Source organism: Aulonocara stuartgranti, assembly GCF_965226115.1.
Source record: "Aulonocara stuartgranti genome assembly, chromosome: 10".
Taxonomy (NCBI): domain Eukaryota; kingdom Metazoa; phylum Chordata; class Actinopteri; order Cichliformes; family Cichlidae; genus Aulonocara; species Aulonocara stuartgranti.
In genome coordinates, this window is record NC_138946.1 from 14,076,353 (window position 1) to 14,089,631 (window position 13,279).

Genomic DNA, 13,279 nt, shown 5'->3' on the forward strand with positions numbered 1-13,279 from the left:
CCACAGCTAACTGTACAAACACAGCATGATGGACACGCTCCAGTACAGTCTCATGTACAGGTTACAAACAGTGAAAGTCGTCCACGAGTGAGTAGCGTCTGTGCTTCCCGAAGCCAGGCCGCTCCTAGGTATGGAAAGTACCGGAATCAGCAATGCATGGCTAACAGTTTGGTTTTCCTGTCATTCTTACACGAGGATGAATTTATTACCAGAGCAGATCTAAACCGTGTGTTGGACAAAGGCCATGCCGTCTATTCAGATGCCAGACTGAGGTTTGTGAACAGTGTGTTTCTAGCCTGCGATGAACTTCCTTCAGTTGTTACCAGCCGCAGACACGAGTATCAAGTCGACATGTCTCAGTTTGCTCATTACGGCACATTTGATGGTACAGATCACTTTCCGAGCCTTGAACAGGGATTACAGTGTTTGGCTTCAGACGTTCGCTATGCTTTGCTAGTCATGGGAGGAACAGTCATCGCTGTTAGCAGGCTGACTTCAGGTGAATATGCATATTTTGACCCTCACCCACGTAAGTCTACTGGTATGCCATTGTCGCTAAGTGTAAGTGGTGGAACTGCAGTTATGTTGAAGTTCACACGTCTTAATGACATGATTGACAGGATCAAACGTTTGTACAGAATGTTCAGCATCGCACCAAGCTGCACTTATGAGCTACAGCCCATCGAGTTTCACAGTGAAAACGCTGCTGACCAAAGAGATGCTGATGAAAACAGACAAACCGCTACAACTGTTCCAGCACCAGCTTTAAATGAAGTTGTTCATGAAATAAACTCCCAAACATCTACTGACCAGACACAGAAGACTGTGAGAGACACTTTAACGACTGAAGTGACATCATCCAGAGTGGATTATTCAAATGAGACAGCTGCTACTGAAAACAACCATCTTCCTTCTGAGTATTTAGAAAAAGAAACATCTGCATCTTCTGTGAGAGAAACGCAGGTAACATCAGATTCTGTTCCTCAGAATGATTCAAACAGTGCCTCCTGTTTAACTAAGACAACAGAGGAACTCTCAGATAAACTGCTGAAACGTAATAAACAGCAAAGGAGAAAAATAAGGAGAAGATTATTAGCCCAAGAAAAACTACCACAGAGAAAGGAAAATAAGAAAAAGAAAGAAAGGCAGATGTACACTTTTGATGAAAGTTTTAAGGCAAAGAAAAAAGGTTGTAGTAGAAAGTCTAATGATCCTGATCACAGACAGAAGAAGAGTGTGTACAAAAAATATCTGTATAAACTAAATGCTACATATAGAGAGAAACAGAGAGAACATTTCAGAAGAACCTATAGAGAAAGTGCTAAAATAAGAGAGAAAAAAAGAGAATGTGTCATAAGGATGTATAAAGACGATTCTTTATTCCGAGAAAAGCAGAAGGAACGTATGAGAAAAACATATAAAGAATCTTATAGACAATTTCCTATGTTTAGAGAACAGCAGAAGGAACGTATAAGAAGAAATTACAGAACTTGTGCTGAATTCAGAGAAAAACATAAAGCTTACATGAGGTCATATGTATATAACCTATATAAAAAAAGCGAAGATTTTAAACAGAAAAAACGATCTTATCTGACTAAGCGTTATGGAGAAGAAAAACAATTTCAGCAACAACACAAGGACAATATGAGAGAACGAATGAGAGTAAAATATTGGAACGGTTTTTCTTTCAGACAGATGCATAATATCAGATGTGCAATGAATATAAAACGGAAATATCGCCAGATGCATCGACCAGCTGAGACTTTACAGTGTCATCCAGAGAACACTTTAATGAATGAGGCCATATCTCGTTTCAGATCAAACATTAAGTCAGCACCATCTTATGTTTGTACTGTTTGTCTAAAAGCTTCTTTTCCTAATCAGGTGAAAATCTGCAAAAGAGAAAATTACTCAAAACACCAGACTGTAGCTCATCAGTGCCTAACTGGTAAATTTGTTCATGTGTGTGATGAAGCATGTCATGATCACTGCAGCTTTCCTGTTGAGAGAAAAAAAGAGTATATCTGTCACACATGTCACAGTTCCCTCAAAAGTGGATGCATGCCCAGGCTTGCTGCTGTTAATGGTTTAGAACTGCAGGATATTCCAGCTGAACTTTGTGATCTCAACATTCTGGAGAGACATCTGATTGCCAAATGCATACCATTTGCTAAGATTATTCCTCTTCCAAAGGGGAGACAGAGACTCATACGTGGTAATGTGGTGTGTGTACCATCTGAGGTCCAACAAACAGTTGACAGTTTACCGAGGATCAGAAGCCAATCACAGATCATGAGGATAAAGCTGAAAAGACGACTGTGCTACAAAGGCCATCAGCTGTTCCAGACTGTCACCTGGTCTAAACTCATTCAAGCTCTGCGTAAACTGAAACAAATTCATCCACAGTACACAGATATTATTATCAGAGATGATGCATTGCTTTGTGATCCAACGTTACCTGATGATGACAGCAGTGATGAAGCCAGCATGGCAAGTGATGATTATAATGAAGCAGATTTAATGGAAATTGACAACTATGAAAAAGATGCCCTTTTGTGTGAAAGTGAGTCTCAAAGTGACCAAGATATTAATATGCAATCCTGTGATGAACAACCAGAGGAACAAAATCCAGATGAACCAGAAAGTGATTTGAACAATGGAGGTTTTGCTCTAGAAAGTTGTCTGCAGCCTGTAGACATTTCAGAAGAGATTCTCTGTTTCACTGATAACACATATTGTGTGGCTCCTGCAGAAAGAAACAATCCTGTTAGCTTCTTCAGAACTCCTCATTTGGAAGCCATGGCATTTCCTGTGCAGTTTCCTACTGGTCAGAATACACTGGATGAAAAGAGACGTCTTAAACTCACACCAAGTGCTTACTTCAAGTCAAGGCTTTTCAACATTGATGCAAGATTTGCTAAAGACACAAATTACCTGTTTTTCTCACAGTTTGTCACTGAAATACACTTGGCTAATTCCAGCATGACAATACAGCTAAGGAAAGGTAAAACTATGACCAAAGATGGACGCAAAATCACATCAGGAATGTTACAAAGTAAGACAGAAGTAGAGAAGCTGGTAAGAAATAAAGATGCAATCAGATTTATGCAGCCACTCAGAGGAACTCCAGCTTACTGGCAGAAAACTACCAGAGATCTATTCAGCATGGTTCGCCAAATAGGAACACCTCAGTTCTTTGTCACTTTCTCTGCTGCTGAGATGAGATGGCCTGAAGTGATTCAAGCAATAAAGAGACAGCAAGGTGAAGAGGTTGATTTTGAAGCCCTGGACTGGTCAGAAAAGTGTGAAATTCTAAGATCAAATCCAGTAACCACCATGCGAATGTTTGATAAACGTGTTGAGGCTTTGTTCAGAGATTTGCTTTTTTCTCCTGCACAGCCCCTTGGTGAGATCATTGATTACTTTTACAGAGTTGAGTTCCAGCACAGAGGTAGTCCACATATACACATGTTGCTGTGGATTCGAGAAAAGGTAGAAGCAGATGTGGATGATGACCAAACTGTCTGTGACTTTGTTGACAGATACATCTCAGCTCAACTCCCTGATCCAGAAAAACAACCTGAACTGCACAAAAAAGTCACTGAGCTACAAAAGCACAGCAAAAACCACACAAAGACATGCTTTAAGAGTGTGAACTCTGGTTGTAGATTTGGGTTTCCCAAACCACCAGCCACAAGAACAATGATTGTGAGACAGGATGAGGATTCAGACACTGAAGCTGCAAAAGCCAAACTCAGACCTTTGTTGAACCTGCTGAAGGAACCTGAAGCTGCTTCCCTCACCATAGAGCAGATTCTGTCACGATGCAACTTGACAATGAATGAGTATGAACAATGCCTCCAAGACATAAACAAGAAAACAGCTCTGATTCTGAAACGTGACCCAAATGAGTGTTGGATCAACAATTACAACCCAGACCTGCTTGAAGCCTGGAACTCTAATTTAGATGTCTCATTCATTTTGAATGCCTATTCATGTATAGAATACCTCTGTAAATATATAACAAAGAAAGAATCTGGCCTCTCTGAATACCTGAAGACAGTTATTGACAACTCTGATAAGAACACCGTCAATGAGTGTGATGAAATGAGAGCTGTGATGCAGGCTTACTCAAAAAAGAGAGAAATCAGCGCACAGGAGTGTGTGACTCGAGTCTGTGGCCTAAAAATGAAAAAATGTTCCCGCAGTGTTGTATTTGTACCAACAGATGATAACCCAGTAAAAATGAGTCGGCCCATGAGCTTCCTGGAAAGCACAACACACGACAGTTGTAATATTTGGATGACAAGTTTGAGTGATAAATACAAATGCAGACCTGAGACCCCAGAATATGAGGAAATGTCACTGGCTGATTTTGCTGCCTTGTGCAGGTTGGTGAGTGGTCCAAATGAAGGAAAAGATGTGCTTCCTCTTCTAAACCAGCTTGGATTTGTACAAAGGCGAAAGAATGATAAACCAGCTATAATCAGGTATTACCACTGTTCACAGGAAAAAGATCCTGAGCAATATTATGGTCGACTGTTGAGACTTTACCTTCCACACAGATCAGAGCAGGAACTGAAACCACAAGGGTTCCAAACCTATCAGTCCTTCTACAACTCAGGTTTTGTACGACTTCCATGTTCAGACCACAGTGAGTCTGTGAAAAGGGTTGTGAAAAGAAATAAAGACAAGTATGAGAAGAACTCTGAGGATATTGAGAGTGCACTGGAAGAGTTTGAACAAAATAGGGATGTTGTGATTGATGAATGGTGTAATCTTGCTCCTGAATCTGAAGTTGTGAGGCTGCAATGTGATGAGAATCTTCCTGAGAGACATTCTGATGATGAGAACGAACAGGAGAATGTCCCCGACTACAGTCGTCAGTCTGATGCTGTAACAAAGATCAGAGCCGTCAGAGAACAACCTGCAGTAGATCCAGCCGTGGTACGTGTAATGTATCAGAATCTGAACCAGAAGCAGGCCTGCGTGTTCTATGCCATAAGAGACTGGTGTATTCAGCGAGTTTGTGGTTTGAACCCAGATCCATTTTTCTTCTATATCAATGGTGGTGCAGGAACTGGAAAGTCACATCTGATTAAGTGTATTCACTCTGAAGCATCAAAGATCCTGAGCAGACTGCCTGCTAATGCAGAAGAAGCTGACATATCAAATCCAACTGTTTTACTGACTTCATTTACCGGTACAGCAGCTTTTTCTATCAGTGGCTCTACGTTACATTCTCTACTGAAACTACCCAGGAGTCTGAAACCACCCATTCAAGGACTTGGTAACCAACTGGATGAAGTCAGATCTGAGCTGATGAATGCTGAAATTATTGTTATTGATGAGATTTCAATGGTTTCAAAACCCCTTTTTGCTTATGTGGATGCAAGACTGAAACAAATCAAAGGCACTCAGAGACCTTTTGGTGGAATGTCAGTTTTAGCTGTTGGAGATTTTTACCAGCTGCCACCAGTGCGACAGTCTAAACCTCTCTGTGTTTACGATCCAGAACAGATTGACCTATGGCAGGAGCATTTTCAGATGATCACTCTAACCGAGATCATGCGTCAGAAAGATGATGTGGCCTTTGCAGAGATGCTGAACAGGATTAGAGTCAAAGAAAAGACAGATGAGCTTTCTCAGTGCGACAGAGATTTGTTGTCACAGGCTGTGACTGCACCAGAAGAATGTCCAACTGAGGTCTTACACATTTATGCCACCAACAAGAATGTGGAATCCCACAACACAGATACCCTGAAGAAGCTTCATTCAAACATCATAATCATCAATGCAGACGATTTCCAGAAGGATAAATGTACAGGCAGAATGGAACGAAGAGACAAACCATTTACAGGTGGGCGAAATGATTTACCTGACACTCTGAATGTTGCTGAAGGAGCTCGAGTCATGCTGACCAGAAACTTGGACACACTAAATGGTTTAGTCAACGGTGCTTTTGGTATACTGGTAAAGGTGGTGAGATCTGAAAATGATGGACACATAATTAAACTGGGGCTCAGGATGGACAACCGGCAGCCTATGAGACACAACCGCAGTGCTAATGCAGCATCTGATGATCTTGTTTACATTGAGAGAGCAGAGGAGAGTCTGAAGTTTAAAGGAGCGGTACGCAGACAGTTTCCTGTAAAGCTAGCATTCGCTTGCACAATTCACAAAACTCAGGGTCTTACAACACAGACAGCTGTAGTTTCAATGAAGAACATTTTTGAACCAGGTATGGCTTATGTTGCTCTCAGCAGGGTGACGTCTCTCAGTGGACTCTATTTGCAGGACTTGGATGAGAAAAAGATTTACGCCAATCCTGAGGTAACTGCAGCGCTCCAAACCATGAGACAAGCCAGTGTTGAGGAAATGATGCCTCTTCTTCAGGTCAGAGAAACAGCCAGCAGACTTGACACTCTTACACTGATCCATCACAATACGGAGGGTTTGCCATCTCACATCAGTGACATCAAGAGTCATCATGAAATGTGTTTAGCAGATGTTTTGTGTCTCACTGAGTCTCACCTTCAAGGCTCCTTTGTTGCAGACAGTCTTCATTTGGACGGCTACACCATGTTCAAACGCAACAGACATGTGTCCTACACAAACTTTCCTCACATGGCCAGCAGAAGTGGTGGGGGAGTTGTTGTGTATTTGAGGAATCATTTTCAGGTTCAGGTAAAACAGTATCTGCATAATGTCACTGATCTTGAGTTTTTAGTGTTGAAGGTTCAGGCTCCATTCCCTGCACTCATTGCTGTTGTGTACAGACCCCCTGACTACAGTTTGACACCATTCATGCAAAACCTGGTAAGTCTTTTAGATTCACTTGAAATAATGGACTGTCACCCAATCATTGTGTGTGGAGATTTTAATGAGAACCAGTTGCAGAGTGGAAGAAAACAGATTCTGGAGCAGTTTCAGTCGAGAGGGTATTCACAGCTGATCACTTCTGCCACTACAGACAAGAACACCCTGCTTGACCTCATTTTTATTTCTCAGCCACAGAAATGTCTGTATTCAGGTGTTCTGAGATCATATTACAGTTACCACAACCCTGTGTTTTGTGTCCTGTCCTCGAGCCAATCATGAAGTCGTCTGGTGAGTTTTGAAACAATTACAGATCATGTTTGTTACAGAGTTTACTGATTGTAGAGCATGAAAAAGATTTTTCATTGAAAAAAGGGTCTTCCCTACTCTGTCTGTCAGAAGACCCTTTCTTATTGCAATGTTATTAATCATTTCACCAAATCATTGCTGAACTTCATGCAGAGCAGAGAACATCTGCTATCATGCACCTCTGATCTGAAATGTGCTGCAACATTTATTAAACCAACATCATTTCTTTTATTCTCATGTTTTAAATGACTAAATCTTTTTACTGTGACGTATGTAGCTCAACAAACGAGATCTTCCCCTCCAAGGGCTTGAAAATATGAAATAGTAAATAAATAAATCCCACATAAATGCAGGTATTTATTATGGGTCACATGAATAAATACAGACAATTATATTTTCTTGATTATAGTAGATTTTGTAGAATCAAAAGTTTTTGTGATGAATGAGTTTTTGCTTATCATGTTTTACAGGTAAAAAATGTCAAAAGTTATAAACTATCTTTAGGCTACCAGAGATGTCTATAATGATACATTATGTAGAGAAAAACATTAGTACAGCTTACAGAATATGTATAAAAACTGATTTAGAAGTAAATGGATAGTTTTCTGAAAGTTCCCGACTACAGTTTAACACCACCCACCCAGATCAGCCCCCAAGTGTCTATGTAATGCTGGTATGGTGTGTGAGTTTGACTTGGCCTTTATCCGGGTGGGTTTGGGTTTGGGTGGATAAAGGCCAAGTCAGAATTCTCTGAGCAGCTGGAAAAAGCTGCTAATAAACAAAGACATCAAAAAGTGTGGGCTTTAGGTGTAGCCCCCGCTTTCTGATGCACTAATTAGACTTAGTAACCGACACCCCATACCAGCATTACATAGACACTTGGGGGCTGAGCTGGGTGGGTGGTGTTATAAGCACGTGTTTTGTTAGATATATTTTTTCAGACACCATCTTCATGAACTGCTGAGCCAAACCTGATCCATCAGTGCTGGACTGCACAGATAACTACATGCCACAAGGAGACTGCTGTGTTATGAATTGCCATACCAGTGTGTCTTCAATGGAGAAGATGACACACCCATCACCTGACCTCCTGCCTGATCTGGAGACCATCATCATGCTACCACACTACACACCTCTGAGACCATCAATGATGACTCATACTGAGGAAACTGTATTTCCTGTCAGAGATGCTCAGTGATCCTCAGAGCAGAGAGAGGTATCATTCTTTATCTTTGATAAAAAAAAATGTCAGTGTTTTTAATTCAATTAATTAATTTAAATCCTGTTTATTGCATAAATAATTCCACACTCAAATGATTATACTTGTTGACACTTTTTGAGTTTTAATTCACATTATGGATTACAAATCTATGCTTTTTCTACTCTGTCTCTCTGTGCAGGTATTGCTGTCTTCTGAGTTCTTCCGTGTCCCAACTGAGACATTCAAACCTCATTGCAGAGCTCATGTCTTTCCTCACCATCATGTGAGTGTGAGATTGCTCTGGATTCTGGTTATGTGGTCTGCAGCACCTATAAGGTATTTCAACATTGTTCATTGTATAACTTATTTGTAGTTTTTAGGGTTTCTACAGACAAAAAAAATGTTCCTTTTTCTGTATTTTTTAGAACAAGCTCGTCCAGTGTGCCTGCATTCCAGCTTCTTAGACTCTACGCAAGTGGACAGAGTATCAGTGTTTGGCCACTCTTACAGACACTGACTTCTGTCAATTCACTTCTACTGATCGGGCACCTCACTCCAGGAAGACAGAGGGCTGCAAGCCTGTCATCATTTCCAGTGTGGCTTTGTATTCTTGGGGTAGCATCAGATTTTTCCCACAAATATTCAAAGGTAACACTTGTTTTAAGCTTAGTTATTAAATCAAAAGTCTTCCCTTGTGTCATGTCTGTGAAGGTTCTCATGATGTCCTTTGATGTAGTCTCTCTCTTCACTTGCATACCCACTACAGAGGCAGTGGAGACTGTCAGAAAACAACTGCAAGAAGACAGCTCCTTGGAAGACAGGACCAACTTCACACCCGATCAGATGTGCACACTGTTAGACCTCTGCCTCACCACTACATATTTCAAATACAACGAGGGTTTCTACAGGCAAAAACATGGCTGTGCCATGGGTTCCCCTGTGTCCCCTTTTGTAGCCAACCTTTACATGGAGGAAGTGGAAAGGAAGGCTCTTGGCTCTTTCAAAGGAAGAGTACCCAGCCACTGGTACAGATATGTAGACGACACCTGGGTCAAAATCAAAAGGCAAGAAGTGGAATCCTTCACTGCGCACATTAACGCCGTGGATAAAAACATCAAGTTCACCAGGGAAGACACAAAGGACGACTGTTTGCTTTTCCTGGACTGCGCTGTGCACATTGAAGAGAACGGCAAACTCAACATTGAAGTTTACCGGAAGCCCACACACACGGACCAGTACCTCCTCTTTGACTCCCATCACCCTCTGGAACACAAACTTGGAGTAATTAGGACACATCCCCCCCCCCCCCCCGGGCAGAACATGTTCCCTCTAAGCCTGAAGGGAAAAAGAAGGAACACACACATGTAAAGGAAGCACTCAAAACGTGTGGCTATCCTAATTGGGCGTTTATAAAGTCAGCAAAGATGCACAGAAAAGAACATCAGATACCAGCGAGGGAGGATAAGAAAGACAGATGCAACAACATTGTCATCCCCTATGTACTAATTAGACTTAGTAACCGACACCCCATACCAGCATTACATAGACACTAGGGGGCTGAGCTGGGTGGGTGGTGTTAAAAGCACTTGTTTTGTAGATATATTTTTTCAGACACGGCACAGTCTCCTTTGTGGCAAAACCTTCAAACTTCACCATCCTCAGCTGAAACAACAACATCTTAACACCATCTTCATGAACTGCTGAGCCAAACCTGATCCATCAGTGCTGGACTGCACAGGAGACTGCTGTGTTATGAACTGCCATACCAGTGTGTCTTCAATGGAGAAGATGACACACCCATCACCTGACCTCCTGCCTGATCTGGAGACCATCATCATGCTGCCACACTACACACCTCTGAGACCATCAATGATGACTCATACTGAGGAAACTGTATTTCCTGTCAGAGATGCTCAGTGATCCTCAGAGCAGAGAGCGGTATGATTCTTTATCTTTGATAAAAAAAAATGTCAGTGTTTTTTAATTCAATTAATTAATTTAAATCCTGTTTATTGCATAAATAATTCCACACTCAAATGATTATACTTGTTGACACTTTTTGAGTTTTAATTCACATTATGGATTACAAATCTATGCTTTTTCTACTCTGTCTCTCTGTGCAGGTATTGCTGTCTTCTGAGTTCTTCAGTGTTCCAACTGAGACATTCAAACCTCACTGCAGAGCTCATGTCTTTCCTCACCATCATGTGAGTGTGAGATTGCTCTGGATTGTGGTTATATGGCCTGCAGCACCTATAAGGTATTTCAATATTGTTCATTGTATAACTTATTTGTAGTTTTTAGGCCTTAACACAAATAAAATGTTCCTTTTTCTGTATTTTTTAGAATAAGCTCGTCCAGTGTGCCTGCATTCCAGCTTCACAGAAAAGAACATCAGACACCAGCGAGGGAGGATAAGAAAGACAGACACAACAACATTGTCATCCCCTATGTAGCCGGTGTATCAGAAAAACTCAGGAGAGTTTTCTCCAAATACGACATCCCAGTGTACTTCAGACCCAGTAACACACTCAGACAGAAACTGGTTCACCCGAAAGACAAAACTCCTAAACACAAACTTAACAATGTGGTGTACGCTGTACAGTGCAGCGAGGAATGCCCAGACTTCTACATCGGAGAGACCAAACAGCCACTTCACAAGCACATGGCACAACATAGAAGAGCCACCTCCACGGGACAAGACTCAGCAGTTCATCTGCATCTAAAGGACAAAGGTCAGTCTTTGAGGATGCCAATGTTCACATTTTGGACAGATGGAGGAGTGAAAGAAGCCATTTACGTCCACTGTGAGCGACCATCTTTAAACAGAGGCGGTGGTTTACGACACCAACTCTCTGCCATCTATAATCCAGTTTTGAGTTCCCTCCCCAGACACCGTAACGTCCTCCCCAGACACCGTAACGTCCACTCACATCCTGGGAGTGGGCGTGGGTGATTTCCTGACCTCAGGAAATCACATGATAGGGTGGGGCCAGGTTTCACAATGAGCTCACCCGAAACCCTGGCTGATTGGGACCCACACCCACTTTCACACCTTGGCTCATGTGATTAGGTAGAGGATCATCAGGGGGTTCTTTGTCCCTCTTTGGGGGGAAACTCCCACTGGGTTTAAATCTGGGACTCTCCACCATTGACCCTTAGAACTGAAGAAGCTTCTCGGATGAGAGGTGAAACGTCTTCAAGGAACTCAAAGAAGTCCAGACGCTTTTCTTTCCAAGCTCCTTAGACTTCACTTGTGTTAATTACATTTTATTTGTTGTTGTTTTCTTTTAGATTTATATGCAGTGATTGGATGTGGTGGAGCTTTGTTAACCGTGTGGAAAACATCTGTTTGTGATGATATTTACAATGAGGCTTTAAGGTGACAGTTTCCATGTAATTTCAATCCTTTTACTAAGCAAAAACATGTTTGCAATTAACATATTTTTTCAGTTTTGTCTTTTGGATTTATGGTTAACATTCCTCTGTGACAGCAAATACTAAACTGGTCCAAGTAACCAGCATATCATTGGTCAAAGGCAAAAAGGACCACATGTCACACTAGCAATGAATTTTTGACTGTGTTTCTGTTAGTATAGAGTAGGTCTAACAGTGGTTTTCCACATCTGCTCTAATATATATAGATAATGGGTCAGACATATAAAGTCATTTTGAAAAGTTCATAAAGGTCATTTATATGTGTTCCTCTTTATCATTTTATATCAGGTCACACAGCTGACTTGAGTTTTGATCAGAGTAGAACCATAACATTCATGCTAATGGTTCTACTGTTTACAGTTACTTTATGATGGATTTCACCCTGGTCACAGCACTATGTGAAAAGCTGTTAGAGGTAAAGTTAAGCCAATTAATACATCATCATAAGTCACTCTCTAACGCAGGGCAGTGATTATTATTCACTGTAATTTATTCCACAACAATGTTCTTTATTTGATTCTTTAAATATGCACATCGATTGTTTAGCTCTGTGACTCTCCACACCTGAAATATATCACAATGTGGACTTCATTTCGACAGTATTTTGTAGATTGGTACCATATTTATCATCGAATCATCTTGTGCACTTATTAACTAAATGTTGTTTGTTTGTTTTTTTTGTTTGTTTGTTTGGGGGTTTTTTGTTGCCATTTTTACCTTTCACCAACTGTGTAAATTCTGCAATTTTACCTTGGTTTTGTTTCACATCAGTTTATCTGCTGGCTGGTATTCCTGTCTTCCTTCTCTCACCCCAACCGGTCGCAGCAGATGGCCGCCCCTCCCTGAGCCTGGTTCTGCTGGAGGTTTCTTCCTGTTAAAAGGGAGTTTTTCCTTCCCACTGTCGCCAAAGTGCTTGCTCATAGGGGGTCATATGTCATATGATTGTTGGGTTTTTCTCTGTATCTATGAAGCGCCTTAAGGCGACTTTTGTTGTGATTTGTTGCTATATAAATTGAATTGAATTGGTTTTCTTTCTTTTCTAATGTTTCTGGTCATTTTTCACAGTTAAACAAGTAACTTTGAGGTTACGTCATCGTTTTCAGCTGTTATCTGTATACATTTTTTTCCTAATAATTACATTTCTGCAAAATTATAGCAGTTCTGGTAAGTTGTAATATTTCTGCCAAGTTATTAATTTTTTAATAAATTATTACATTTCTGCTAAGTTGTAGCTTCTGGTAAACTACAACATTTCTGCTGAATTGTTATGTTTCTTCTAAGTTATTGCATTTCTGCTAAGTTATTACATTTTTGCTAACTTGATGTTCTTCTGCAAAGTTATTAAAATTTCAACAACTTTTTAAACACTGACTTTGATTTCTTCAGCTTCTTCAGCTATTTTCAACTATTTTCAGCAGACAGCTTCAGCTTTACAGTTTCCTCTAAGTGATTGCAGTTCTGCTAAGTTATTCCATTTTAGCAAAGTTCCTTTGCTTCTGCAAAGTTTTTACA

At 40.8% G+C, this 13,279-nt stretch overlaps 2 protein-coding genes across 4 annotated transcripts; both read left to right on the plus strand.

The window, feature by feature from the left end:
- Window positions 1-1,308: 1,308 nt before the first annotated feature.
- Window positions 1,309-6,895, plus strand: LOC309715306 (uncharacterized protein). 3 transcript variants are annotated; one of them, XM_082548313.1, is made up of 3 exons: window positions 1,309-6,396; window positions 6,557-6,687; window positions 6,780-6,863. In XM_082548313.1, exons 1-2 carry the CDS (start codon window positions 1,360-1,362, stop codon window positions 6,665-6,667), a joined length of 5,148 nt encoding a protein of 1,715 aa, XP_082404439.1. In that variant the 5' UTR covers window positions 1,309-1,359; the 3' UTR covers window positions 6,668-6,687; window positions 6,780-6,863. The 3 variants fall into 3 exon arrangements, with proteins under 3 accessions (XP_082404439.1, XP_082404440.1, XP_082404438.1); XM_082548314.1 differs by having other exon boundaries at window positions 6,557-6,643; window positions 6,731-6,828; XM_082548312.1 differs by having other exon boundaries at window positions 1,312-6,687; window positions 6,780-6,895.
- A 1,299-nt stretch (window positions 6,896-8,194) lies between these two features.
- On the plus strand, window positions 8,195-12,990 carry LOC309715712 (uncharacterized protein; the record flags this gene model as incomplete). Its single annotated transcript, XM_082549052.1, has 6 exons — window positions 8,195-8,299; window positions 8,529-8,612; window positions 8,794-8,977; window positions 9,066-9,625; window positions 10,453-10,589; window positions 10,676-12,990. The coding sequence occupies 6 exons, from the start codon at window positions 8,195-8,197 to the stop codon at window positions 11,283-11,285; spliced, it is 1,680 nt and encodes a 559-aa protein (XP_082405178.1). The 3' UTR covers window positions 11,286-12,990.
- Between the last annotated feature and the right edge of the window lie 289 nt (window positions 12,991-13,279).

Coding starts and splice junctions, on each gene's coding strand:
- LOC309715306 (XM_082548312.1), top strand. CDS start 1,360: ATGTATAAAGACGATTCTTTATTCCGAGAAAAGCAGAAGGAACGTATG.